Source organism: Hemibagrus wyckioides, linkage group LG14, assembly GCF_019097595.1.
Source record: "Hemibagrus wyckioides isolate EC202008001 linkage group LG14, SWU_Hwy_1.0, whole genome shotgun sequence".
Taxonomy (NCBI): domain Eukaryota; kingdom Metazoa; phylum Chordata; class Actinopteri; order Siluriformes; family Bagridae; genus Hemibagrus; species Hemibagrus wyckioides.
In genome coordinates, this window is record NC_080723.1 from 3,069,148 (window position 1) to 3,096,786 (window position 27,639).

The 27,639-nt window shown below is 40.8% G+C and overlaps 3 protein-coding genes across 3 annotated transcripts; 2 read left to right on the forward strand and 1 right to left on the reverse strand.

Moving 5' to 3' along the window:
* Window positions 1–1,069: 1,069 nt before the first annotated feature.
* On the reverse strand, window positions 1,070–4,610 carry asb15a (ankyrin repeat and SOCS box containing 15a). The gene is made up of 10 exons (XM_058408561.1): window positions 4,514–4,610; window positions 3,706–3,814; window positions 3,566–3,603; window positions 3,344–3,475; window positions 3,097–3,255; window positions 2,760–3,005; window positions 2,453–2,624; window positions 1,793–2,330; window positions 1,489–1,642; window positions 1,070–1,377 (listed from the first exon to the last, which is right to left on the reverse strand). Exons 2-10 carry the CDS (start codon window positions 3,801–3,803, stop codon window positions 1,205–1,207), a joined length of 1,710 nt encoding a protein of 569 aa, XP_058264544.1. The 5' UTR covers window positions 3,804–3,814; window positions 4,514–4,610; the 3' UTR covers window positions 1,070–1,204.
* Window positions 4,611–5,910: 1,300 nt separating this feature from the next.
* iqub (IQ motif and ubiquitin domain containing) lies at window positions 5,911–13,643 on the forward strand. Its single transcript, XM_058407654.1, has 12 exons — window positions 5,911–6,288; window positions 7,250–7,384; window positions 7,521–7,688; window positions 7,839–8,014; window positions 8,521–8,676; window positions 8,764–8,974; window positions 9,477–9,652; window positions 9,766–9,936; window positions 10,125–10,301; window positions 11,237–11,485; window positions 11,554–11,739; window positions 12,823–13,643. Exons 1-12 carry the CDS (start codon window positions 6,069–6,071, stop codon window positions 12,988–12,990), a joined length of 2,193 nt encoding a protein of 730 aa, XP_058263637.1. The 5' UTR covers window positions 5,911–6,068; the 3' UTR covers window positions 12,991–13,643.
* Window positions 13,644–17,805: 4,162 nt separating this feature from the next.
* slc13a1 (solute carrier family 13 member 1) lies at window positions 17,806–26,644 on the forward strand. Its single transcript, XM_058407469.1, has 15 exons — window positions 17,806–17,962; window positions 19,699–19,827; window positions 19,930–20,066; window positions 20,225–20,415; window positions 20,499–20,538; window positions 20,623–20,686; window positions 20,870–21,030; window positions 21,153–21,272; window positions 21,642–21,740; window positions 21,909–22,010; window positions 22,302–22,396; window positions 22,505–22,599; window positions 24,845–25,006; window positions 25,096–25,233; window positions 25,342–26,644. The coding sequence occupies exons 1-15, from the start codon at window positions 17,858–17,860 to the stop codon at window positions 25,483–25,485; spliced, it is 1,782 nt and encodes a 593-aa protein (XP_058263452.1). The 5' UTR covers window positions 17,806–17,857; the 3' UTR covers window positions 25,486–26,644.
* The last annotated feature ends 995 nt before the right edge of the window (window positions 26,645–27,639 follow it).

Consider the following 27,639-nt stretch of genomic DNA (forward strand, 5'->3'; position numbering starts at 1 on the left):
CATTTGGAACCCAAGTGTCTTCACGATGCAGCAAAAACTGTAAGATGTGGCCTTGCCATTCCAATACTTTTGAAGGGGACTGTATCAGAAGTCAGAAGAGCTTTATGACCAAGTATGCTTACACACATTTGTATATATATGTATTATGATTCTTATTTCTCTAACGAATGTCATTTATTTAATGAATAACGGGGAATAAATCATATTCTCATTCTCCGGGCCAATTTGTTTATGAATAATAAATAATGACTCATATCTTGTGAGCTATGAGAGAATTCAGGTTTATTTTCTCCGACCTTTTAATGGTCTCGGTGTCAGATGTCAGAACATCCTTCATTTTAACCACGGTTATGAGGAAAACAGTAGACCATCGACTGACCGCGGCAGACCGAGGGCTGCGACGTGGGTCACGCTGAGATAATACTGATTTTGAACAGTCATTTTTCTAGCTGTTCAGAAGAAATTTATACATTAGAAATAAAAGTAAAATTGTGAGTAGAGTTAAATGTCTCTTATCTTTACTGTTACATCAAACAGGACGGTAATGTGAGACGTGAAAAGATTATTTACAGTAGACAGAACAAATAACAAACTTTTACATCCACGTGAAACAAAGTGGTCATTCATTCTAGCACCAGAACGCTGAATTTTACTTTACAATTTCTAATTTAAGACTTTCTGTGAAATTCTATTTTCCTTTAATGTCTTTGATCTAATACAGTACTAAAAACTCCACTGGCTACAAAATGACCCACCCTCTCTCCCTCCCTCTCTCTCTCTCTCTCTCTCTCTTTCTCCCCCCTTCATCCCTTTCTCTTTCTCTCTGTCACTCTCTCTCTCTCTCGCTCTCTCTCTTTCTCCCCCCCGTTTTCTCCCTCTCCCTCCCTCTCTCTCTACCCCCACCCTTTCTCTTTCTCTCTCCCCCTCTCTCTTCCTCTTTCTCTATCACTCCCGCTCTATCGCTCTCTCTCTCCCTCTGCCCCCCCCTCTCTCACCCCCCCTCTTTCTTTCTCTCTCCCTCCCCAGCCCCCACCCCCTCACTCTCTCTCCCTTTCTCTTTCTCTCTCTCTATCTTTCTCTCTCTCTCTCTCTCTCTCTCTCTCTCTCTCTCTCTGTGTCCCCCCCTCTCTTAACAGGTAGATCTTAGATCATCTTCACAGCATTGGTACTGTTTGCTGTGTTTTTGTTCCTTGAGAGGATATGATTATTCATCTGCACAAAAACTGCCGTACAGGTCATACTCTCTGTACATCAAGTACTTCTTCAGTAAAGGTGGGAATGGAGCAGAGTTGATAATGTTTGGGTCTCCCAGTTTCCTTGGAGTCATCATTCTTCTGATCAACAGCCTGCACATGTGCCTTAGAGACCGGGGATTTCCTGGAAAAGTTCATAAACAGGAAGTGTCTCACATCAGGCTTCAGTTCATCAATTTCATGTTTTATTAACACCTAAGTGCATCTTGCTGCTGTCATAGTTTCGGTTATTCACCTAAAATGTCACAAATGTCTGGCCATTCTCTGTGCTTCTGCAGAACCGTTTTCAGTTTTGAACAGATTGAGACATAGCCCACGTAGTCCAGAAGAATCCGCACGGCTCTTCCGGCATACTGCGCCAGCCACGAGACACTGACCAAGTCACAGAACTACACAAACATGCTTAATGAATTCTTAGAAAAAAGAGAAACCATCATTACCGGGAAAAACTGGAGTGAATTATTTTTCTCTAATAGTCTGTTATCTAGTCTCGGTTATATTCTAACTAATCTTTCTTAACAAGTCTTTGGCAAACTCACAGGGATCTTTTCACCCGAACGGTCAGTGTGATGACTCCGGTCACTCCACGATGAGTCATGGTGACAAATGAAGCATTTGTCTGCATCGTAGCCACTGTTGAGTAGCATCCTCATCAACATCTCGTCCTTGAGGCAATACTGTAACGCAGTGGGGAACAGAGTGTCGCTGACCAATGTGAAGTAGCAGTTCACGTCAGCTCCGTTGGCCAGAAGCAGCTTGACTATCTCGTATCTGCTAGCTCTCACTGCCACCAGGAGACAGCTCAGAGGATCCAGGTCAGGATTAGCACCAGCTTTGAGCAACAACTGAGTGCAAGTCACATCTCCATTGGAAACACAGAAATACAGGGCGCTCTTCCTCATATCACCATAATTTTCGGATATATGCTGGTCTAGAAGGGAATTGACATCAAAGCCTTTCTCCAGAAGAAGCTCAAGGCACTGTGCGTGGCCCCCATCTGCCGCCGAGTGAACGGGACTCTGGCCAGCAAGCCGCAGAGCTCTTCTTGTAGTAATAGGGATCAACATCCTCAAAGCACTAAAGGAAATGCATTTAAATTATTAGTCTAGAAATCTATTCCATGATACCTTTAAGAAGTGTTAATTATATATATACATTTGGTCACCTTTCCTCTGCCTCTTCGTACTCTAGGTACTTACAGGTAGTGCCCTTCATAGGCAGCTCGATGGATAGGGAGCTGTGCAGAGAGGCTGGCGATGTTGGGATTGGCCCCATTTTGGAGGAGAAGATTGATACAGTCGGGATTTCCAGAACCAGCAGCGTCATAAAGAACAGAGTCCCCATTCGGTGCCTGAGCATTTACATCACCACCTGAAAAAAAGGTTATAACTGGTGTCAGTGTGACATGGTCATGTGACACGCTGGGGCTGATAGTAACACCAGCTCCCTTGAACATCAACTGAGTATTCGTTTAATGTTCTTTAAATGAAGTTATACGATCCTTACCATTGTGTATAAGGATATCTAGAACTTCAGCCTGTGCGTATTCTGCAGCGATGCCCATTGGGGTCACCCCGTGCTGATCTGTCTCTGAGATCTGGCCTCCGTGCTGCAGTAAAAGCTTCAGGATGTCAACGCAGCCCACTTTAGCAGCCTCGTGCATAGCTGTCCACTTCTTCAGACAGACCTGGTTCACCGGTGCACCTCGTTTTATAAGTGCTAGAGCTATATCATAAGAATCTGTTCTTACAGCTGCAAAAGGAAAGAGAAGTATGCATGTCACTGAGGTAGACTAGATCTCTTCAACGATTATGTTGGTCTGCTAGGAAAAGAGTAATAATACCCAGTAATAGAGGAGACTCATTCCTGCCATTGGTTCTGTGAGGAGAAGCTCCATGATCCAGCAAAGTATGAACAATCTCTACCAATCCTGCTTGAGTAGCCAGAGTCAAAGGGGTTTCTCTATCTGCTGTTTCCTCTTCAAGGGTCAGCCTGTAAGACGCTGTCATAAAAGTGAGCGATGATATCAGTACTGTCTACTTTTTTCTGTGGCCACATCGTACGCAGACCACACCACTGGCATCCCTCACCGTATATCACTCTCTCCAGTACTTGTACTGACTGTTGTACTGATGCCCTGTGGAGAGGGTACCAGCCTTTAGCATCCACCTCGGTAAACGCAGCCGGGTAATCCGACATCTCGTGCAGTGTAAACAGGTCACCTACGAATAGAAGGGTTTCTCCTGCTGCATTCAGCTAGACACAATAAGGTGCTATGCACTGAATGCACTGAACTTCACTGCAAATCTTACCCCTTTTGATGGCATCAAATATTTTCTGATTTTCCACACTATAGTTTTAGGACACAACAAGCAACTGTCAACAGTGACATACGTTTATATTAACTATAAAAGTTATAATAATAATTAAAATGTTTTTTTTATTTGCATACCTTGCTGGAAAATTATTGCTCCAAGACTCTTCAATACTCAGCTGGATGGCATAATTAAGAAGCTGGTCATCCTCATCTACTTCATCTGTACTGTCCATTATCAATTACTCTGAGAGGGAGAAAAGGAGGGGTTTGATGTGAAGATAGCAAAGTACAAAGAGTGACACAATGATGACGTTCTATTCCTCTAATAAAAAAACAAAATTAATTAATTTAAAAAATCCATAATAATAATAATAATAATAATAATAATAATAATAATAATAATTATTATTATTATTATTTTATTTATTTATTTTTTATTATTATTATTTGCCCATAGAGCACTCCTATACTACTACTACTACTACTACTACTACTAATGATAATAATAATAATAATAATAATAATAATAATAATAATAATAATAATAATAATAAAAATAAAAAGAAAGCATGCACAGCGTAAAGGTGCTTAAAATGTTCTGCATGCAGGAGTTTCCAACAATGCATCTAAAAAACAAAATAATTAAAGCTTAATTCTGCAGGGCAATTTTGCATAAGGTCACCTACAGCTCTCATGAGGTCACTGAAGATGTTTTTGTACTGCATTCATTATATAGAACAACATATTACTACTTATATTACTACAGTACTACCTTTTCACAGGTGACATAGCTGCAATATATAAACTCCTGAAAAAAAGCTAACTCCTGGTCGAATGGTACTAGATAATGAAACATTCTAAGCTGCAAAGTATAGTTTAAGTAACATTCGAGGGTGAAATGTGCACTCGACTAAACTATTTTAAACACAAATGCTAATCTCACCTTGAAAAATCTAGTTCCAGTAAAATCACAGGCTGGGTACTGCCATTGGTTTAGCTTTAATGCAGTCAATCCCGACTGTGCACCGAGATACTCTGACCACACATCTATTTTTGGCTGTCACCTGCTTTCAGAAGGCATATGCATAACATTAAACTAGAGCCTTGTCCTTATTAGCATGTATGCTCATTTTCAGCTCGTAACATGCCGATTTATTAATATTTATATATTTTATAATTGCATTTCTGTGGAACAGACCTGAATGCACAGTGAGTCAGAGCATAAAGAAAGGTAACCTTATAAAAATAGAAGTGGTTGTCATCTGTGTGTGTGTGTGTGTGTGTGCAAATTATAATAGCTCGGAGGTTCTCTGTATGCATTCAAAAACCTACTTTAGAAAGTCCATGTTACTTTTCTTTAATTACAGCAATGTCTTTTTACAGATTATACACTATATTGCCAAAAGTTTTGGGACACCCCTCCAAATCATTGAATTCAGGAGTTGTTTTTCAGGGGTTGGGCTCGGCCTCTTAGTTCCAGTGAAAGGAACTCTTAATGCTTCAGCTTCATACCAAGACATTTTGGACAATTTCATGCTCCCAACTTTGTGGGAACAGTTTGGGGATGACCCCTTCCTGTTCCAACATGACTGCACACCAGTGACCAAAGCAAGGTCCAAAGCAGGAACTTGACTGGCCTGCACAGAGTCCTGACCTCAACCTCATAGGACACCTTTGGGAAGAATTAGAGTGGAGACTGTGAGCCAGACCTTCTCATCCAACATCAGTGCCTGACCTCACAAATGAGCTTCTAGAGAGGAATGGTCAAAAATCATCTATGTCTTTATGGACCTTGCTTTGTGCACTGGTGCATTGGGAGCATGAAATTGTCCAAAATGTCTTGGTATGAAGCTGAAGCATGAAGAGTTCCTTTCGCTGGAACTAAGGGGCCGAGCCCAACCCCTGAAAAACAACACCTGAATTTAATGATTTGGAGGGGTGTCCCAAAACTTCTAGCAATAAAGTGTAGTATTCAATAACATCAATAACAATCTATCCATAACCATCACCAATCTTAGAGGGCTAGAGTTTCTAGTGGAATTTTTGACCATTCCTCTAGAAGCACATTTGTAAGGTCAGGCACTGATGCTGGACAAGATGGTCTGGCTCGCTTCAGTGATATGGAGGGTGTCCCAAAACATTAGGCAATATAGTGTATAGTTTTTAGGTTCAAATGGGATCCATGGAGTTTATTTTGCATTTAAAGGGGGGGGTAAATAAATGTCTAGCTATCATTGTATACACACTGGCTAAGCTAACCTAAGGACTCTGGATAGGATACAGCCCATAATACTTTCGCCAGGGAGCCGAATCACGTGACGTCGCGGTTACCATGGTAGCCTTCAAACACTTCGGCTTCAACTGTCGCGCTGTTGATACTGTGATCTGTTACCTTACTAAAAAACCTAGTTCCCTGTGTGGGTTAGTTAGAGTTCAACTAAATAAGTTAGCTTGTTACATTACATTAATATAACTAGGTAGAGAGTGAGCGCGATATTATGGAGACAGATGACAGTTTAAACCCTCGGAACACAGACGCGACAATAAGCGCTTCTCAGACACAAAGTGCGCTGGATGAAGATGTTAGAAATCAGACCCAGGCAGATATCTGCTCAGATCAGGAGGAACCATCTGAAAGAATGGGGCAGGTGAGAATCAGCCCTCAGGAACAAGAAGCAATCAAAGCTGATGACGATGTGGGAAACTCCACAGCTACAGGTTGGTATATGATGTTTGTTTGTTTGTTTAAACTGACATTTAAATACAGATTACTAGACAGACTGTACACTACATTGCCAAACGTTTTGGGACACCCCTCGAGATCACTGAATTCAGGTGTTCCAATCCCTTCCATGGCCACAGGTGTATAAAATCCAGCACCTAGGCATGCAGACTGCTTCTACAATCATTTGTGAAAGAATGGCTCGCTCTCAGGAGCTCCACCTGCGCAATAAGTCCATTCATGACGTTTCCTCACTACTAAATATTCCACGGTCAATTGTTAGTGGTATTATAACAAAGTGGAAGCAATTGGGAACAAGAGAAACCAGGTAACATCACAGAGCGGGGTCAGAGCTCAAGAACAGTGTATAGAGAGCTTCATGGAACAGGTTTTCATGGCCAAACAGCCGCATTTGAGCCTTACATCACCAAGTGCAATGCAAATCGTCAGATGCAGTGGTGTAAAGCACGCCAACACTGGACTCTAGAGCAGTGGAGACGTGTTCTCTGGAGTGACCGATCACGCTTCTCTGTCCGGCAATCTGATGGACGAGTCTGGGTTTGGTGGTTGTCAGGAGAATGCTACCTACCTGACTGCATTTTTCCAAGTGTAAAGTTTGGTGGAGGGGGGATTATGGTGTGGGGTTGTTTTTCAGGGGTTTGGCTTGAAAATGTGTATTTGGAGGAATGGTCAAAAATTCCCATAAACACACTCCTAAACCTTGTGGAAAGCCTTCCCAGAAGAGTTAAGGCTGTTATAGCTGTAAAGGGCGGGACAACTATATATATAACCTTACAGATCAACAATGGGACGTCTTGTGCATGTTAAAGCAGTCGTCCCAAAACTTTTGCCAATATAGTGTATATGTGTAAATGTTGGCAAAGCCAACTCTGATTGTTTACGATATTGAGGAATTAAAAGATCTCTGAACTCTTTTTTAATATCATGTATTTGCAGTTAAAGTCTTACTTATGCCAGAGGGACACATGATGACTGTGGCTTTTATGATTGGCCTCACCACTGAAGACCTGAAGAATCATTTTGCCAACGAGCTGAGAGTACCCTCTGACGTTATTCAGCTCACACTTAATGGTGTTCACACTTTACTCAATACTATTGTCTCTTTTATTTTTTATATATAATAATCACACACATACACAAACAAATGGTACAAACAGGAGTGGATCTGCAATGTAAAAATGTGACTGTTGTGCTGTTTGGTTGTCAGGTAATTCTGCAGAGGATCACCAGACCCTGATGAACCTTGGGGTGCAACCACATGCCACAGTCCAGTTCGAATTGAGCTCATTAGATCCTGAAAATTACCCCATCAAGCCAGTTAAACCCCAGCAGGAATGCAACATGCCTGATGTCATTACTGTCAAAGTACAGACAGGTCGACTATCATTTTCTTTTCCACCTAGTGCAACTAATGTCCCTTTGTACTTGTATGTGTCTCTGTGGCTGATACTAATGGGCATTTTTTTTCTTCAGTCTGTTTCTCTTTCTCTCACACTGCCCGTATCTCACTTCCTCCCACCCCTAGATGCGGATACCTATCAGGACGTGGTGGTTGAGATTGAAAGAACCACTCGAAAGAACCCTTTCTTGGGAGGATATCGCCACAAAGTCACTAAAACTGAGTACCACCATGCTGGAGTACAGACTGTGGCCAGGAAGAGGCCTGATAGAGGAGTGGAGATGTTCAGCAGAGACACACAGGTAAAGGCAATGGAATTATTAACTCGAAAGCAAAATATATATAGTTATGTGTGTATATATTTATATATGTACAGTGCCTTGTAAGTGCTTCCTTTAAACCTTTCCATGTTTTTGAAAAGCTTGGCCTTGAAATGAACATAATATCTTTTTATATTAAGGTTACTTGAACACAGAAACTCATTCCAGTCTTGGTCAGCACTTGGCAGAACCATCAATGCCTACCATTACAGCTGCAAGTCTTTTGGGGATATGTCGGGGATATTTGGGGATCCCGATAATTCTGCCATTCTATTTAACAAATCAAGCTCTGTAGAAATTCGCTGGAGACATCTTGCCACAGGTTCACAGTCAGATTGAGTCTGTTTAGTCTTGTTTTCTTGCACTGGTGCTAGTTGTTGGAAGGCGAATCTCCACCTCAGACTCTTGCATCTGGATCAGGATTTCTTCTAGTCTCTCCCTGTATTTCCTGAAGGTTCTCTAAGCTTGTGATTTCTCTGCTGTTCCAGACAGTGCAGGTAAAGAACCAGGCTCAGCAGTGCACCATCACCACATCGACTCAGATGACTAAACCTGGGTGCTTCATATCCAACATGAAGGACAAACTCATCACACCAGGGAGATACGTCACTGCAGACGAATACCACAGCAAGAGGCTCAACGCTGTATGTCTATGGATGTGTGCCTAGCTGCATGCTTGATTCTATGGGCAGAGATTAGATTCAATCATGGGCTTGTCTGTGTGTTCTCAGGTAATAATTATCCAGTCACACACCAGGCGCTGGCTGGCCAAACGACTGACCACGCAGCTGAGGCTGAATAAGGAGCTGCGTCTGGCTTGGATGGAGAAGGAGGAGAGACGAAAGGAAGAAGAGAAGCAAGAGCGGATTAGAGCTGAATACCACCGGAGAATGAACCCAGAGAAAAAAGAAGACTTTGCACTGCTTTATAATGCACTGGAAAGTAAGTAGGAGTGTGTCTGTGTGAGAAAGTGACCTTCACAGCTTCAATGAGTAAGAGAGATGAATATAGAGTGAAGAATCCAGAAAATAAAATAAAGCAAGTGTAAAGGTTTTTAGTTTGTCTCTATTAGTAATTTGATTTATCATATAAGCAACTTTCATGACAATGGCGAAAAAAGAAAGGTATTACATACTATATACACTGACCAGGCATAACATTGTGACCACCTGCCTAATATTGTGTTGGTCCCCCTGTTGCTGCCAAAACAGCCCTGACCCGTCCTGCACTGTGTATTCTGACACCTTTCTGTCAGAACCAGCATTAACTTCTTCACCAGTTTGAGCAACAGTAGCTCGTCTGTTGGATCGGATCATCCTTCACTCCCCATGTGCATCAATGAGGCCACTCTTCTGTGGAACATAAATCATTTTCAGCTTTACTGAGCAGACTTATCGTAATGATCATTTTCATACAGCTCTACTACTCTGTCTGTGTGTGCTAGATTGGAGAAAAGAACAAGCGGAGCACATTAATGCCACTCTGTGTGGAGCAGAACGGAAGGACGCTCTGTGTGCCCTTTTGGAGCAGGAGACGCAGTTCATTGCATCTATTGAAAGCCACCGGATAGTCGCGGGAGAGAGGAGCCAGGAGAAGGCAGTGCAAGCGTTTCTCAACAAGGTTCTAACAATTTACACTTTATCACGTCGACATTTCTTATCTTTGCTGTTCATGATTCAAGTCAATGCCACACCAGACATTTCCATACCGCATTTGGTTTGTCCATGGTGCAGTGTGCTGCCCCTAAGCAGTGGCAAACGTCTGATGGGAAAATGACCCAGATGGATACACCACACACCATTAGGGCCAGAGAGCTTCGGGATCTCTATGGCAGCATCATCCTTAGCTGTCTGAGCCAGGAGGAGCGTCTTGATGTTCTGCTTACACTCAAACATACTGTCAAGGTCAGCCTCCTGTACTCCTTGTTTTTTAAAACTCTATTCATATCAGTGGTTTTAAATACGCTATCCTGAGCACAAACAAATAGTGCTGCTATAATATAACTCTGCTTTCCTGATTATGCAATAGAATATAGATATAGTGCTGAGCTCAAGTTTTATGGGGGTTTTTTTGTGTGTGTGTGTGTGTATAGGAACATGACTGTAAGCTGACTCGAGAGATGGTGGAATTGATTGACAGAGAGACCGATCTGCTCATGAGAGGTGTGAAGGAGAGTAATCTAGAGGGGCTGAGGAAGAGGATTGCCACACTCTTCCTCCAGTACATCAAAAACCCCACTTTCAACCCCCAGGTGTCCAAACTGCTGCGGGTGTGTACTAATGTGGCTCACTGTTGGTTACTTTACTTGTCTAGCAAGTGCCCGATTCTCCGAAAAGAGCTGGCAATCGAAATGTGTGCCCTTACTCGATGCATCCATCCGTATAACCTCACAAAGCTTCACTACGTGCTGCTGATCAATGGAAGTTCAGATGAATCGCCTGATCTCAGTTCAGTGGTTGTAGTATCGCATTTTTCCATTTAAGCATCAAGTATTATTTAGAAGACAATCATCTAAATGTGAAATGCTTTTCAAGTGGTTTTATGCCTTTCTGGCTCATCAACTCATCAACAAGCGCTTTATACTCAACACCCTCACCGGAAGAAGGTTAGGGTATTAGTCTTAGATGAAGCGAAATTCAATAATCCACTCATTTTGCATTCACCGGTTCTCAAATGCCATGAGTTTAAAGATGTTTTAGCTTTTTCAGAGAGCTGTGTCGTTGAACACACACGTCCCGTGTGTGTGTGTAGGGCTTCCAGTCAGTCATGATGAAAGGATTTTGTTATAGACAGTAGACACATTTCCTGCAATGAGCTTCAGATTGTATTGTAAATTTTTTACTTTACAAATTCTTTATGTTTCCTGACCAAATTGGTCACCTGACAATTATCACTCACCAAGCAGCTCTCTCCTGATGAAATGCTTGAATGCTCCATACTTGAAATGTCCGTACAATCAGGACACTTTTCTTGGATTTGTGCCATTCCAGATAACACCCTCTTAACCAAACAACAATTAACAAATTACGAACTGACACTGTGTACAGAACATGATAACCTCGCTGTACTTAGGGCAATAATAACTGCATAATAAATGCGTCACATGGAACAAGCATGACATTTTAGGCAAAAAATCATTACACATGTTAAGAACTTTCTTCATTTTACAGCTACGTTTATTTTCCGTTTTCTTCTTTCCATCAGGTGCCACAAGACCCAGAGCAGCTAAGGAAGAATGTCAATTTTTGCCGTGGCTGCAGTAAATTCCTGCCCAGCTCTGAGTTCTCCCTGACCGTCAACACACGCATGGTGGGTCTTTGCCATCACTGCAAAGAGCTGGACAATGAGGCTCGGCAAAGGGAAGACATCTCCTATTATAAGACCATCCTCGAACATTTGCGCAAGGAGGAATCGGAACTCAAACCGGATGCCAAGATCCCGTACCTCCTACAGGTAGATCAGACGTGTAGACACCATGTATTAGGATATAATTCTATTTAAGCTGTGTATTTCTCTCTTAGGAGCAGGATCTGCGCTATCTTGTGGATGTGGTATGGGGTGCTCGGTGTGCATTGAGTGGGTGTAGCAACCTGAATGACCTGCTGATGGTGCGCTGGGACAGGTGTTGTGAATGGAGCCCCTGGAACTGCATTCTGCTTGACAAGGACAAGGCAGCTGCTCACCTCAAACTTGATATCATAGAGAAGGTAGGAAGTGCACGCACACACACACACACACACACACACACACACATATACAAACACACATGAGCAGATAGGTCTCTCTGTCAATCAGCTCCACAATCTCTCGAGTCAGCTTACAGTCATGTTCCTATACACACACACACACACACACACACACACACTACATACTTTACAGTCATACAAATGCTACAGAAGGTGCAAAAAGGTTTTGTTTAGAGGTATTTATACAATCATAAATGCAGCTCATATATTGTAATGTTTATTATAAGCTTTGGGCCATTGCCATTACGCCACCCAGCTGTGAGCAAATTGGTGTGATTCATAAAGGCACTTATTTTCAGGTTGGTTTTATGTGTTTTTGTTTGTAATCAGTATTAATTCCATACTCCTGACATGTCTAAATGATTCCATGCAGAACAAGGCTGGATTCAAGTCTGCGCTAGATCGTAAATGTCTTATATATCATTCATCGATCAGGCATAACATTCCGAGCAACTCTGATGGTCTCCTCATCATGGCACCTGTTAGTGGGTGGGATATATTGTGTTGTGATGGCTAGACCACTGGATCAGGGCATCTCCAAAACTGCAGCTCAGCTCAGGTCTGCAGTGGTCAGCATACAGATGCTATCAAAAGTATCCTTTAAGTCATGTAATTTGTGAGGTGGGGTTAGTCTCATGGAGGATCTGCAGCTAACATCTTGGTGGCAGATACCACAGCACACCTTCAGGGATCTAGTGGAGTCCATGCCTCGACTGGTCAGAGCTGTTTTGGCAGCAAAAGGGGGACTGACACAATATTAGGCAGGTGGTCATAATGTTATGTCTGATCGGTGTACATGTCATAAATATTTATCAATCCACATGTTAATCTGATCATTTATCTGGGATTATTTGTTTTATGGTCCTATCAATCTTTAAAACGTCAAGCCTGAAATGAGGCCACTTCACAAATGAAGTAACTCTGTGAGAGGTTAAACTCCATATCTAGCATATTAGACTTGTGTGTATTGCATCTGAGATAGATTTGTGTTTCTCGTTATGTAAGCATGACCTCATATTTTTTTACCTCAACACTTCCTTGTAGACATATGCCACCGTTTTTATCTGCGACATCAAGCACAAACACGCTTTGGCACAGAAACACTTCTCCCAGATCCCCGTGATGGCGGAGTATCTCCACGATGTGAACTCACAGCCTGTTGCCCACAGCCACCTGCTGGTCACCAAACCCATCACTATAGGGACCAAGTAGTCCAATGCCTACAGCTGCATCTCAGCCTCTTTGTCTATTTATTTCAAGCACCATAAAGAAAGCAATATAATTGGTTACAGCCGTTTCACACCGACGACTTGTTGATATACAGGAACCTGATTAGTGGAAGTGACTCACTCTGTGTCAGATTGTTAAACGTGTAATAAAAGTCTTTTTCCTCATAAAACTGTATTATTTGCTCCATTGCCTGTGATTTTCTTGCCATAAGGATATATGCCTATAATTTCAACATAAAGCAGGTAAGCACAGATTTAAAGTACAGAGTATAAAGTACAGCATTCATGCAGGAATTGTACGCTATAAATACAAGGTTTCCATCAAACTAATTTCTTTCTACTTAAAATATAATGGCGTGTACTAATTATGCCAGCATAAGAAACATAGCCACGGTTATAACTGGAAGATGGATGATTCACAATATGCAATTAGAGCCAAAAGGTCAAGAATCTGTTCTTGTGTCTTATTAATTACACATTACTTACAAAAGTCAGAGTGAGGTGTTTCAATTTCCTCTCTGTAATGGACTGAAGCTGTAAAAACCCTTTTAGAGAAATCTTTTCAGATTTTTTTGTAGCCTTGGTCTTTTACCTCAGAAATTCGGTTTTGTCTTCACTCTATTGTTTTAAAGCTACGAGCTTAAACATGGGAAAATGATCAAGGTCTTCTTATTCTGTTTTGGTTTTTTTTTAATGAGTGAATTCACATCTCTGGATATCACAGATCTTAACTGACTACATTTGAAGGGATACACTTTGATAACCTGCATTAAAAAATGTATGCTTCAAGCGTAGAGTCGTTTTATTTTATGGACTGAGGTGCCACTCACTTGCTAAATCCAGCCAGTTCACTTCCCAACATTTCTCGGAATTCTTTACACTTGTTCGAGGATGTAAGTATACATGGTTGTTTTATTACGAGGCCCATGTTCTGAATGATGATTTCTCCTAATACTGTACATTACAGCACAGTGGAATACTTTTCTTCACATATCCCAGCTGAGGGAGTTCTGAGGGGTCAGAGCACAGGGTCAGTTATGACACAGCACCCCTGGAGCAGAGAGAGGGTTTATGGGCCTTGCTCAATTGCCCAACAGTGGAGCTTGGCGAACCCCAACCTTCCAATCAACAACCCAACCCCAATCACTTAAGTTACCACTGCCCTCTTATGCTGTATCCAGTGTCCATTAATATTGTACCTTGTGCAAACATTGCAGAATTTGTTCAGGAATAGTTTAAGGAACATGACAATGACTTCAGGGTTTTTTGACTTGGCCTCCAAATTCCCTTTATCCAAATACACACACACACACACACACTGGATGCACGCCCCTATTAAATTGGTATGTTTTTATCAAGTAAAAAAATGAAGATGTCAGAACATTAGATGGAAATTAAACGGAAAATCTGAATTTAGGAAAAAATGGTCCAATTTAAAAATTTTTTTTACAATAACCTGTTTGCATAAGTGTGCACTTAAACTAATACTTTTATGACGCACCTTTAGATTTTCTTATGCTACTCAATCTTTTTTGGGGAAAGACTCATCAACATGGCTCATCTTGCCACACTTTTCTTGGAAAAGAAACACTCTACTATCTAACAAGAGCAGAGGTATCTCCAGTGCAGTGGAGAAATGTGTTACTCCTGGTGATGTTGAGAGTTATAATTAATGCAATAAGTCTAAACCGTAGAAATGACATTAAATAAGACATTTCTAGTTGGAATATTCGGTTCCTCGTTCATTAAATGAGCTATACTTAAGGAAACGTCGGCTACGCATGACCTCCAAGTTCTCATTATTTAAAGAGCTTTAAACAAGTAAGCTGATCATTAATAAAGTGATATCACATGAGCAAGAGTGCTGCTGTAGTGAATATCAGCACTGACACGGTCAAGTGACACACTAAAAGACCTGAATAAAATATGAGGTTAGAACAATCAGTGTAGTCTGTTATCTGGAGCAGTGAAGATACTTGAGCATATGAGCTACATAAACAAACCATCCATCTACCAGTGACTGTGTGTTCACAGCTTGATCAAAGTTGCCACCATTTCAGTTTAGCTTGGCAGTCGAGAGACATTAGTTGGCGGACAGACAGGAACATTTACAATGTCAAATGAACATTGGTCTCACATGTGTCCTGGAATTTTTATTATTGTACATTAACGCTATTAATCACGTTGTCAGCAGAGACAGCGACGTAAGTGCTTCGTATGTGTGAAACCATAATCTCACAAGTGCTTGAGTGCAGCTTTACTGGTATTTGAATTTCAATGAAAGTCAGCTGGTTACTTATTGCCCACGGTATTGCGCCTGTGGAAGGGTTCATGGTCATGCTACAGGGTGTCCCAAAAATCTCCATTCATAAGGGAAAGGACGATTTTGTGTTAGTCACATGCCTAACACCATATGTGATATGAAAAGCTAAGGCTTGGTTAACCTTCATTCCTTCTGCCTGTGTGATCAAATTCATAAATAATCAGTTACATGCAAGAGCTTTTCAGTTCATAGAATAAATCACCTTTTATCAAGGGAAATTCTTATCTCACCGTTTGCACCATTTATTTCCTTGATGCCGTGTAGAGACAAGTATTTAAAACGTTAAAAACCTGCCTGCATTTAATATTCACAAAGGTCCACCTTGAGGAGTCTGTAAACCAAGTCAACACCTTGTCATGGCTACTCATTTTACATTTACAGGATTTGGCAGACATTTTACCTGGTTTCATACAACTGAGAGTTAGGGGCCTTGCTCAGGAACCCAGCAGAGGTGGTATTGGGATTTGAATTCACAACCTTCTGATTAGAAGTCCAGTGTGATATCCACATCCCCACAAACCATCCCTGAACAGTTTTTGCAATGTGGCAGGGTGCAATTTTCCGAAATTGTTGCTCATCTGTGGGATCGGTTGAGACGGGTTAGCCTTTACATGCATCAGTGAGCCTTGGGACGTCCAGGACCATATCTCTTGGACAACTTTTTGATGGGTACTGACCACTGCATACCAGGAACACCTCACAAGTCCTGCTGTTTTGCAGATGCTCTGACCAAGTCGTCTCAATTCTCATCACAATTTGATATAATTAATGAATATATATCTGTTACGTGCCACGGCACGTATTTCGGTTATTATGATGGCTTTGTTTACAGCGTAACCGATTGGGAGGAACGTGATGCAGTTGGCCGCATGCCATATAATAGATAATCAACGTTATTCACTTCACCTCTCAGTAATTGTAATGTTATTATTGATTGGTATATTTTACATAATATGTACACCAACCATTATGACCACCTGCCGAATATTGTGTTGGTCCCCCTTTTGTTGCCAAAACAGCCCTGACCAGTCATGGCATGGACTCCACTAGATCCCTGAAGGTGTGCTGTGGTATCTGGCACCAAGATGTTAGCAGCAGATCCTTTTAAAGGATTCTTACAGGACTTAAAAAACACTTTTGATAGATACTGACCACTGCAGACCAGGAACACCCCACAAAAGCTGTAGTTTTGGAGATGCTCTGATCCAGTGGTCTAGCCATCACAATTTGGCCCTTCGTCAAACTCGCTCAAATCCTTACGCTTGTCCATTTTTCCTGCTTCTAACACATCAACTTTGAGGACAAAATGTTGACTTGCTGCCTAATATATCCCACCCACTAACAGGTGCCATGATGAGGAGACCATCAGTCTGATTCACTTCTTCACCTGTCGTAATGTTATGCCTGATCTGTGTGTATTTACATTTAATGTAAAGACAAAGATGGATGCCTTTCTAGTGTAGACTTTGCACTTAACAGATTGTTATCATTATTATAGATTACTTGATCTTGATAGCACTTGATAGCACTTGATAAGTCTTTTTGATAATCCTTTTTCCGTATCAAGACTTACGCTGCCATAAAGTTAGGTGTCCTTTTCTTTTTTGGCAAGGAGATGAGAAACCCATCAAAGTCAATAAAAAAAACTGATTTATTCATTTCAGGGATATACTAAGATAAATGTAACGACTGCATTACAGCAATACACCTTAATAAACTGGAAACAGTTTTATAGTTATTCATCATTTGAGAATTACCTGGAATTCTCTCCATTCGAGATGACTATCCTGGCCTTCTGAGCCCAGCATGCATCATGTACTGTTTTATCTCAGTAATGGGTTTGTGTTTCTTGGTGATATTGTTATTCTTTAACAGTGCCTCCGGAGCATCGTGATCTTTGCTTTAGAGGAAAAGCGTGCCATTTCCAAGTTTTAAATTCTGGGTCATCTGCTCTAAGAAGACAGTTGTTTCTCAGAAGAGAGCATACTAAGCAATTTAGTGCTTCTTCATGCACATGGAAACAAGCCAGTTCTAGTTTGGATCCAGAATGAAGTTTCAGCTGATTATTATTGCTGCTAAGGTGTTCAGAACAATAATATTTTCTTTGCAAAAGTATGCATTAGAATCTGTTGCTCTGAAATGCCTGCTCATTGACATCATTTGTCACTGGTAATCATTTATATCTTTTTATGCCGGCTAAGAGGTTTAAAATTTAATACCCACCCACTGACAGGTACTTGTTTTTGCTTTATAAGTCTTCTAAGAACTCAGATCATGCTTTCCGGATCATTTTCACTTGCAACGAGTGTCATCGAGGTCATCCCACCTCCGCGGGATTCCACGAATGTTAAAGCTTAATCTATTGAATCATTCCTGTGGTGGGATTCATCCTCTTCAGGTAACTCACAACGAGTAACCGCCTGAATATAGGTCAAAGGTGGTACACGGGCAAAGATCAGTCACTGGCAGCCTATTTAAGTCGCTTGATGCATGCGGCAGAGTCACTGAGTTTACACCATCCAGCTCAATGATGAGGGCATTTATTGGAGGAGCATGGAGCTTTCGCAGTCTGTTCATCATCATTCTCACGCCGCTGTTAATGCTGCCGCTTCCCCTGGTCATCAACACAAAGGTGAGCGTATGCACACAACAGTCGTCTAAAAAGACGAAATATTTGTAATGTTCTGGTGGAATAGAAAATGACAAAATTGAAAGAAGCATCAAGAGGGTTGATTTAAAAATAACTCATATGATATCAAATTTGTTTTATTTGATCAATATAAACACATAAAAAGTAAGAAATGTAATCTCAGTTATACTTACTCTGAGAAACGTCACTTTAAATGTTTTAAACAAATAATGTTTTATGTTTAATAGATCTGAAACAGAGACTTTATAGATGTGTAGAGACACAAAACATGTGCTATCTTTAAGTAATGGAGCGTTATGAACATAATAGAATGCAAAAAAACGTGCCTAAATCAATGCCTGACCAAAAAGTATTCCGACACCTGACTATTAAATCTATATGTGGGCCTTCCTCCAGACTGTTGGAAATGCACAAATGTCTAGAATGTTTTTGTATCCTTTAGCTTTAAGATTTCTCTTTACTGTAAGTAAGTAAGTAAGTAAGTAGTGAAGCCCAAATCCTGCTCTACCATGACAGTGCCCCTGTACACAAAGTAGGGTCCATAAAGATCATAACTGGAGCAGAGCACAGAGCCAGGATTTCAGCCCGGATCACTGAACACCTTTGGGATGACTTGGAAAGATGACAGACCTCCTCAGTCGGTCATCAGCGCCCGGTTTCACTCATGCTCCATGCAACACCACTCCAAAATCTAGTGGAAAGCTGTAGAGTGACATGGTGAAATCTGGAGTCTGGATATTCACCAATGATATGATGACGGTGTGATTGTTCGCGATTGTGCGGTGTCCGCATACTTCTGAAGATATAGTGTGTGTCCTTAACCTTTGACTTTTATTGTATTTTTATGGGTTTATGGGAGTAAAGCGCGGCATTTCGTTAATCATCTGTAAATGTCCAACCACGTGTTAAACTTAAAAACCTATATATAACAAATTACTGAAGCTTGCCAGATGGTTGCTAGTTAGCACTTCATATTACAGATAAATAATTTTTTTTCACTTGAATATTAAATAATGGTAATGGTTCTGTGCCAGAAAGAAAAGCAAAAACTCTAGGAGATATAGATGAAATGCAATACACAGACACATTTGTGACATAAAGCTTTCTCCCTTTCTCTGTAAAAACAACCCTGGGTGTGGATTCAGGCTGTGATTGGACAGTGGTGGAATGCAATCATGAAAGTGGGACAGTGGTAGCTCAACTGGTTCATTGACCGGAAGCTCGGGGTTTGCTGCCAAGCAGCCATTGCTGGGTCCTTGAGCAAGGCCCACAACACATCCTGCTTCCAGGGTGCTGCATCATGGCTGACCCTGTGCTCTGACCGCAACCCCCAAGGATGGGTATATGCGAAGGAAGAATTTCACTGTGCACTAATGTATATGTGACAAATAAAGATGCTATCCAATCCAACGAATTCACAACATTTAAGAAGAAACACAACACAAGAGCAGTTAAGGGTAGGATGTTAGGCCACAGTTAAAAAGCAGTACTGTCTTTGCATTTTTACTGCAATACTATTGCTTCGGCACGTCCCAGGAAGGCCATCCCATCATTAAATATGCGGACCAGACGAGACCCCTAGGCGGGGAGAAGCTGAAAGAACAACAACAACAACATGATTGCTTTGGCTCCATAAAATACAAATCACTTGTACCCTCACTTGAGATAATGGTTAAGTAGAATCATTTCAGTGTAAATATTTGTGTAACATCCTTCAGGTGGCTCAATGTGCATTTACGCTGGTGCTGATGGCGGTGTTCTGGATGACCGAAGCAATGCCCCTGTCTGTGACCGCCCTTCTTCCGGCACTTCTCTTTCCTCTCTTTGGCATTATGAAGTCCTCAGTGGTAAGCTTCAATTAAAAATTCAAGACAAAAATGCTTGCAGCGTTACTAGATGTCATTACTCTGCTGAGTGCACTGTCTAACTTAGCTTCTCTTCATACACAGGTTGCAACCATGTACTTTAAAGATTTCCATTTACTTCTGCTTGGGGTCATCTGTCTCGCAACCTCGATTGAGAAGTGGGGTCTGCACCGTCGAATTGCTCTCAGACTGGTCACTCTGGTTGGAGTAAACCCTGGCATGTGAGTCTGATTTATCGTGCTCTGTTTTTCTTCAGACATTGGATGCATTTTGACGCTTGGTGTTTATTAATGCTATACATCTGCCTTTGATATTCAGAGACTGATTCAAATATTTCGATGCATGTTGACTGACAGCAGGACGTATCTAATGTTCTCAGGTTGATGCTGGGCTTCATGGCAGGCTGTGCTTTCCTCTCCATGTGGCTGAGTAACACCTCCACAGTGGCCATGGTGATGCCGATAGCAGAAGCCGTCATGCAGCAGGTCATGAGCGCAGAGGGTCAGGTCAGCAGCCAGCAGGATAAGGCACTGAAAGGCATCTGCAATCCTGCACTCCAGCTGGACGGAGGTCAGTTATTTAAAACATTCACCTCTAAATATTTCTTTCTTTCTTTTCTTTTTTTTAATATCTTACATTGTTTGATTTCATAGATGCTGAGAAACAGTGTGAAATATCCAAAGATGAGAACAGGTGACCATGATGAACTTTTATTCTCTTTATTCTAAGTCACTTGTATTTTCTGCTGTCCTAAAGCTCTTTTTTTCCTCCATACAGCAACGAGGAAGTGGTTAAGGAAGTTGTTATTGTTACTGTCCCAGAGGAGGATCATTCTACAGAAGTAAATAACACACACACACACACACACACACACACACTATACTGTCTATGAAAACAAAAGAAAACTTTTTATAAGCATAATTATGTAGACTTTATTTGACTCACCAGCCAAAACAGGTCTCACCAATTCCAGTGTATATTAAATATATTGAATAACTATATTTTTTCTTTTTCCATCCCTCAGGCTTGGCCAAGTTCTCCACTACACTCGAAATACCGAACACGTCAAGACGAAATGATGTGTAAAAGTTTGTCTCTGGCTATTGCCTACTCTGCAAACATCGGCGGGCTGACGACACTGCCAGGAACATCTTCAAATCTGATCTTTGCTGAATATATGCATCAGTACGTTTTCAGACCTGCTCCTCAGACCTCTGCGTGGTTTTGTATTCGGTTGAATCTGCAGTATTCATCAGATGGAAATATTGAAATGGTATGATTTTAAGTATTAATGGTTACATTTTCAGATTTTACCCAGAATGCAAGTCCATCAATTTTGGAAACTGGTTCGTTTTCTGTCTGCCTGTCTGCGTTCTTGTCCTGCTCTTGGCTTGGATATGGATACACTGGCTGTTTCTGGGCTCTAAGTGAGTGTTAATTATGTCTTACATCACATATATTACACACACTTACATTTCTGGCATTTGGCATACACTCTCATCCAGAGCAACACACAATTTACCTCTTTTTTTTTTCATCCAACTGACCAATTAAGGGTTAAGGGCCTTGCTCAGGGGCCCAGCGGTGGCAGCTTGGATTCAAACTCACAACCTTCTGATCACTAGTCCAAAACCTTAACCACTAAGCTACCACATCCCTCAAACTCTCGAAAAATCTCTCAGTGGAATTAGGGAATATAAAAACAACTGACCATCCAGATTTCCTTTCCTCCTCATTACCTGTTCTTACCTCCTTATCAAGGTACATATGAACTCTGTCTTCTTCTTGCTCCTCAGTTTCTGCTCGGGAATATCCTCCAGAAGGGGTCGTTCTGAGAGAGAGATCGCAGCATCCAAGCACATCAAGGATCAATACAATGCACTGGGAAGCATGAGGTCAGGCACTGCAAAGAGCCGTGCATCTTAATAAGTGTTAAGTGTTTTGCAAATTAAACAGCGATATTATATATCCATAATGAGTTGGGAATTTGTGTGCTTGTGTATATGAAACTGAATTTTTTAACATTCTTTGTTATATTTATGATTTGTTTTTTTCCCCTTTAGCCGACAGGAGATGATCACTCTTGCTATTTTCCTGCTGATGGCGGTGCTGTGGTTTGTGAGAGAGCCGGGCTTCATGCCAGGTTGGGCATCTCTGTTTCCTGAGTGAGTGAGCACTGAGATCACACTAACTCACTGTGCTTCAACTATTAACCTTAACATCGACACTCTAGCAAAACAAAAGGAAAACACAAGGTGTTTAATATGATCCAATTCATCATTTCCATGCATTGAGAGATTAGGGTTAAGTAGTGTTTAATAAAACAATTACCATTCATTCCAAATATTAAACGTAATTGCAAGACTCCAAAGTAATAGTTATAAAATTCTTGTCTTAATCTTGTCTTGTCTCTCTCTCTCTCTCTCTCTCTCTCTCTCTCTCGTCTCTCTCTGTAGTTATCCAGGATATGCAACTGATGCCACTGTGGCTCTCCTTCTGGGCATGTTGTTCTTCATCATTCCTGCTAAGTGGCCCACTGCAGATAGCTATGGTACATCCTTAACCATCCTCATCATCCTGAAGTTTTTGTGAGATTGTTTGATGTATCTTCAGCCAACAGAATTCCCGCTCACAAGTTTCCCACAATTTTCCCCCCTAGATTCTTTGATATCATGGAAGGAATTCCAGGCCTGTATGCCGTGGGAGATCTGTCTGCTTGTGGGAGGGGGTTTTGCCTTAGCAGAGGGCACTAAGGTAAACACACACACACACAAGTATACTATCCACCTTATTTAGAATCACATAAAGACCTGCACATTCATGCAGTTATCCAATCAGTTATCTAAATTTATGGCAGTACAGCGAAGCAAAAAATCTTGCAGACTCATCCAGACTTGACTCGTTCGGGTCAGTCTGTGCCCATCATACTTCCATATTATGTTTGTGGCTGGCAGGAGTGGAACCTGATGTGGTCTTCTGCTGTTGAAGCTCATCTGTCTCAAGATTTGTGTATTCTGAGATACAGCTGTAAATAGTGTTTATTTGACTTCCTCGAGACTTCCTGCCTTCCAGCTTAGACCAGTTTGGTCCTCTGAGCTCTCTCATCAAAAATGTGTTTTAACCTGCAGACCCTCTGCACACAAAATGTTTTTGGTTTATTAGCCGATTCCCAGGGGATCCGCCGGCTCTGAAGTACTCAAAGCAGCTCATATGGCACTAACAACCATATCACAGTTAAAGTCACTAATATGACACGTTTCCCCATTCTGGTGTTTGACGTGAATGTTAACTGAAGTTCTTGACCTGTATCTGAATGATGTTTTGCATTGCTCTGCTGGCTGATCATGTGGTAGCTTAGTGGTCAAGGTGTTGGACTAATGACCAGAAGGTTGTGAGTCTGAATTAACAGTCCTCCAAGCTGCCACCGCTGTGTCTTTGAGCCCCTCAATTGCTCTGTTTTATAAATTGAGATAAAAATATAAGTCACTCTGGATACGGGTGTCTGTACAGGTATTCCTATTAAAGTGGACGGTGAGGGTATTTTCAGCATGTGCAAGCATGCAGCAGGAAACGTTTCTCACAGAAATATTCCGTCAGTCTGGTGCCCACAAATCCATCTTTTTGCTCTTTGTGTAAATGTTGCATTATTAGAAGGACACAGTTGTAAGTGCTATGAAGCATCCACTTTTCCTCCATCAGAGCAGTACACGACTCTTTCTGTTTGCATTCTGTCAGCATGAGAGGCTGAAAAATGAATGCCTTTGCCTCTTATTATTCTTTGTGTGTAGGAAAAACGGGGGGACCGAGAGGGGACTAAGCACTATATGCTTTTGATCCAGCAATCCAAATGTCATGGCAAGTTTAGCAGTGAACATCCTCAAAGGGATATAGTTGACAGCCATCCTGGACTCTCTGCACATGAATTTCTCTCACACACCATGTGCTAAGGTTCTTGACATGAAAGAATCAATGAAATATAGAACCTTATTGTATTAAAGACAATTAATTGTTTGGAAATGTGGTTACTCAAAGCACTGAAGCGTTTGGTTCAGGCCAGTGGTGTCTTATCTTATCTGCAATGTCCCTAGATAACATCTCTAATCTAAACCCAAGGTTCTCAGTAAAAAGTCTGGAACCGAAGTGGAAGATAAAGCATGAATTTGTTTCAGTGGGGAAAGTTATTAGATTCATTTTTAAGTTCTTGCAATTATTTGCATTGTTCACTGGTCTATAAAATTAAATGGGTTTAATTCGAACTTCAATTTTCTCAAAAACGGTAGTTCTATTCCAAACATCGACTTGAATCTAAATGACAATTTTTATAATAAAAACATTTCCTACAGGGTTTGAAAATAGCATACCATCTTTATATAATGAGTATAATATTTGCAGAGTTTGACTGTACCGAGGGGATGTCTGCATTTTTATATTTTATAATTTAAAGGCCCCTGGTGCCAACCATTTGCGATCTCCAAGGTCTAAGCAATTGTTCTTTGCTTGGTTCCATGTCTTTATTGACGCATACACCGATCAGGCATAACATTATGCCTAATATTGTGTCACTCCCCCTCTTTTTGCTGCCAAAACAGCCCTGACCCATTGAGGTATGGACTCCACTAGATCCCTGAAGGTATTGCTGTGGTATCTGGCACCAATTTATTACCATCAGATCCTTAAGTTGCGAGTTACAGGACTCAAAGGATACTTTTGATAGATACTGACCACTGCAGACCGGGAACAGCCCACAAGAGCTGCAGTTTTGGAGATGCTCTGATCCAGTGGTCTAACCATCGTAATTTGGCCCTTCGTCAAACTCACTCAAATCGCCCATTTTTCCTGCTTCTAACATATCAACATGTTCACTTGCTGCCTAATATATCCCACCCACTAACAGGTGCCATGATGAAGAGATCATGTTATTTACTTCACTTCTAAATGCTCACAATGTTATACCTGCCCTGTGTACACTTTTTAACCCATTCTGTTAATCAACCCACAGGTATCTGGTTTATCCAACTGGGTTGCGGAACTGATGAGTCCATTGGGGAATCTGCCTGTACTGGCTATTGTCACTATTGCCTGTCTGATTGTCACATCCATTACAGAAGTGGCTAGCAATCCAGCCACCATCACCATCTTCCTGCCCATACTCGCTCCTCTGGTATGTAAGCAAAGAGCAAAGTGCTTTTTAAATGGAAATCAGCGTGTTCATATTAATAACACTGAGTATGATGTGTATGTCATTATCAGGCTGAAGCCATCAGCATCAACCCCCTCTACATGCTGATACCAGCAACTCTTAGTGTCTCATTCTCCTTCTTGCTTCCTGTTTCCAATCCTCCAAATGCCATTGTCTTTGCATATGGCCATGTACAAATCATGGATATGGTGAGTCCTTATCGATCTTCAAGTTAAACATTCAACTTAATGGAGTCTTAATCAATGCGCAATCTCAGATGTGGTAATATTTTGTTCGTGGTTGCTTAATCTGTCCAGGTCAAGGCAGGATTGGGCTTGAATGTCATCGGTGTTCTTTCAGTGCTATTGGCTATCAGTACATGGGGAAGACCGATCTTCGCTCTGGACACTTATCCTGACTGGGCTCCTATATACGGCATGACAAACACAACTGGGTTGTAAACTGCTCACAGTTTACTGCAGTGTCTGATGTAAATAAGGACTATGTATATAACTTTAATTCACCGGTGAACGTTTTGTAACGCTGTAAATGAGGTGAATGGGTGTTGTATAGCTATTTTTTATTGGAGATACTTTAATAACTTCTAAAAACAAAAAATACTAACTTTATTTTTATAAGCACCTTTTATAAATGTATCTTCAAAATATATACATATATAAATATATACATATTCATTTAAAGCCATAGAATTAAACCAAATAAATAACAAAGGAACACATTTTAGAGTAAGGGCAAGAAATTTAAGGTTCACTAGAAAGTCTAGACAAGATAAGGCTCGCTTGGATTTCCGAATATTTGAGGAAACACCACCCGAGAACTGTACATCATTTATGGTAATATCCTCTAGGCGGCTTATATTGTTTTTAAAAAACAAGACTATAGTATTTATTTGTGTCCAGCTGGCCTTATAGGTGAACACTGTGGAGCTGTTTTAACCCATTTCACCCTGTGGATTTGACTGTGTTACCATCATACATACATCAGTCTGTATTATCACTTCTATTACTGCAGATTTGGATTTTCAGTCCAAACGAACATCAACTGAAATTATACTATAAAGCATCCGTATTGTTTTTATTTATCTGTATTAAAAAATGTGAGTTATTACAGATTTGTAGTCGAATTTATTGTGTAAGGATTTGATCAGTTAGCTATAGGCGATTTAGAAACATTTATCGTGAGCGTCGTACTTTAGCTAACTTGATGACCGATGGCTTTTTACGGAAAGATCGTTCCAGTTTATTGGACTTCAAACTGACAATATGTTATAGTTTACTTGAACATTTGCATACAAATGTACTGTAGGATTATTTCTAATCTTATCTCTGGGGAAAGATCTGGTGGAAAGATCACTAATGATTAGCTGGATCTTACTTCCTTGTGCGTTATTGTACTTTATATATATATATATATATATATATATACTGACATTGTCAGCCTGTTGTGAGTGCTACCAGAAAGAATTTAGACCGGATTCAACTGACCACATTGTCCTGATGTTCTCGACACCACCCAATTTGTTCTGATGTAAATGTTTGTTTTCATGTATGGTTTTCATGCACAGGTCATGCACAATAAAAAAAACCCTACTGAATTTAATATTGGATTTCAGGTCAATTCTTTTGTTTGTTTTTTTTTGCTATATATTTTGCACAGGTTTTGGTTTGATATCAAAAGATGAACCATAGATCAGATTTCCAGCTTTTTATTATCCTCAATCAGTATGTGTGTGATCTGTGGGTTTATGTGAAAACTTTAATAAAATAATAATCAAGGCCTGTAGGAATCACATGTCAGATTCCTTTTGAAACCTAAGATCGGCTCATTAAGCAGGTGGAGTCAGGTGTACCATCCACCCATTTTCTATACCCGCTTTATTCCTAAATAGGGTCACAGGGATCTGCTGGAGCCTATCCCAGCACACATTGGGTGAAAGGCAGGGGTACACCCTGGACAGGTCACCAGTCCATCACAGGGCCACAGATATAGACAGACAACACACACTCACATTCACTCCTGTGGGCAATTTAGAATTACCAATCAACCTAATGTACATGTTTTTGGACTGTGGGAGGAAACCGGAGTACCCGGAGTAAACCCACACAGGCACGGGGAGAACATGCAAACTCCACACAGAAAGGTCCCTGCCTGTTTGAACCTGGGATTTGAACCCAGGACCTTCTTGCTGTGAACCACTAAGCCACCGTGCTGCCCGGCTCCTGATTGATTGGAATGAAATCCACACATAGTGTACACAGACACACACACACACACACCATTTTAAAAAGAATCAAATAATGAAATTAGCCTGCTTTATGAAATAAAATACTTTTTTTTATTATTGTTTTTATTGTATTTATTCATAAAAAAGTCCACTGATTTTAATGTAAAAATTAGTTTATCGCATGATAACCCTTACTTTTGAAAGGTAGACAATATTTTATAAAAGAAAACTGGTTCTGGTTTAATTTTACAAACTGGTCCAGTAAAAATAACAGGTTTATTTATTTAGGTTGTTTATTTATTTATTTTACTATATTTTTGTTTACATTTTGGAAATATGAGCATTTAAAAAATGAATAGTATTATAGTGT

Coding starts and splice junctions, on each gene's coding strand:
- iqub (XM_058407654.1), top strand. CDS start 6,069: ATGGAGACAGATGACAGTTTAAACCCTCGGAACACAGACGCGACAATA. Junction 8,015..8,520: donor TGTTCAGCAGAGACACACAG/GTAAAGGCAATG, acceptor CTGCTGTTCCAG/ACAGTGCAGGTAAAGAACCA. Junction 10,302..11,236: donor AGGTGTCCAAACTGCTGCGG/GTGTGTACTAAT, acceptor TCTTTCCATCAG/GTGCCACAAGACCCAGAGCA.
- asb15a (XM_058408561.1), bottom strand. CDS start 3,803: ATGGACAGTACAGATGAAGTAGATGAGGATGACCAGCTTCTTAATTAT. Junction 3,604..3,705: donor AGCAATAATTTTCCAGCAAG/GTATGCAAATAA, acceptor CTAAAACTATAG/TGTGGAAAATCAGAAAATAT. Junction 3,256..3,343: donor ACTGGAGAGAGTGATATACG/GTGAGGGATGCC, acceptor CTTTTATGACAG/CGTCTTACAGGCTGACCCTT.
- slc13a1 (XM_058407469.1), top strand. CDS start 17,858: ATGATGAGGGCATTTATTGGAGGAGCATGGAGCTTTCGCAGTCTGTTC. Junction 21,741..21,908: donor AATGCACTGGGAAGCATGAG/GTCAGGCACTGC, acceptor TTTCCCCTTTAG/CCGACAGGAGATGATCACTC. Junction 25,234..25,341: donor ATGTACAAATCATGGATATG/GTGAGTCCTTAT, acceptor TAATCTGTCCAG/GTCAAGGCAGGATTGGGCTT.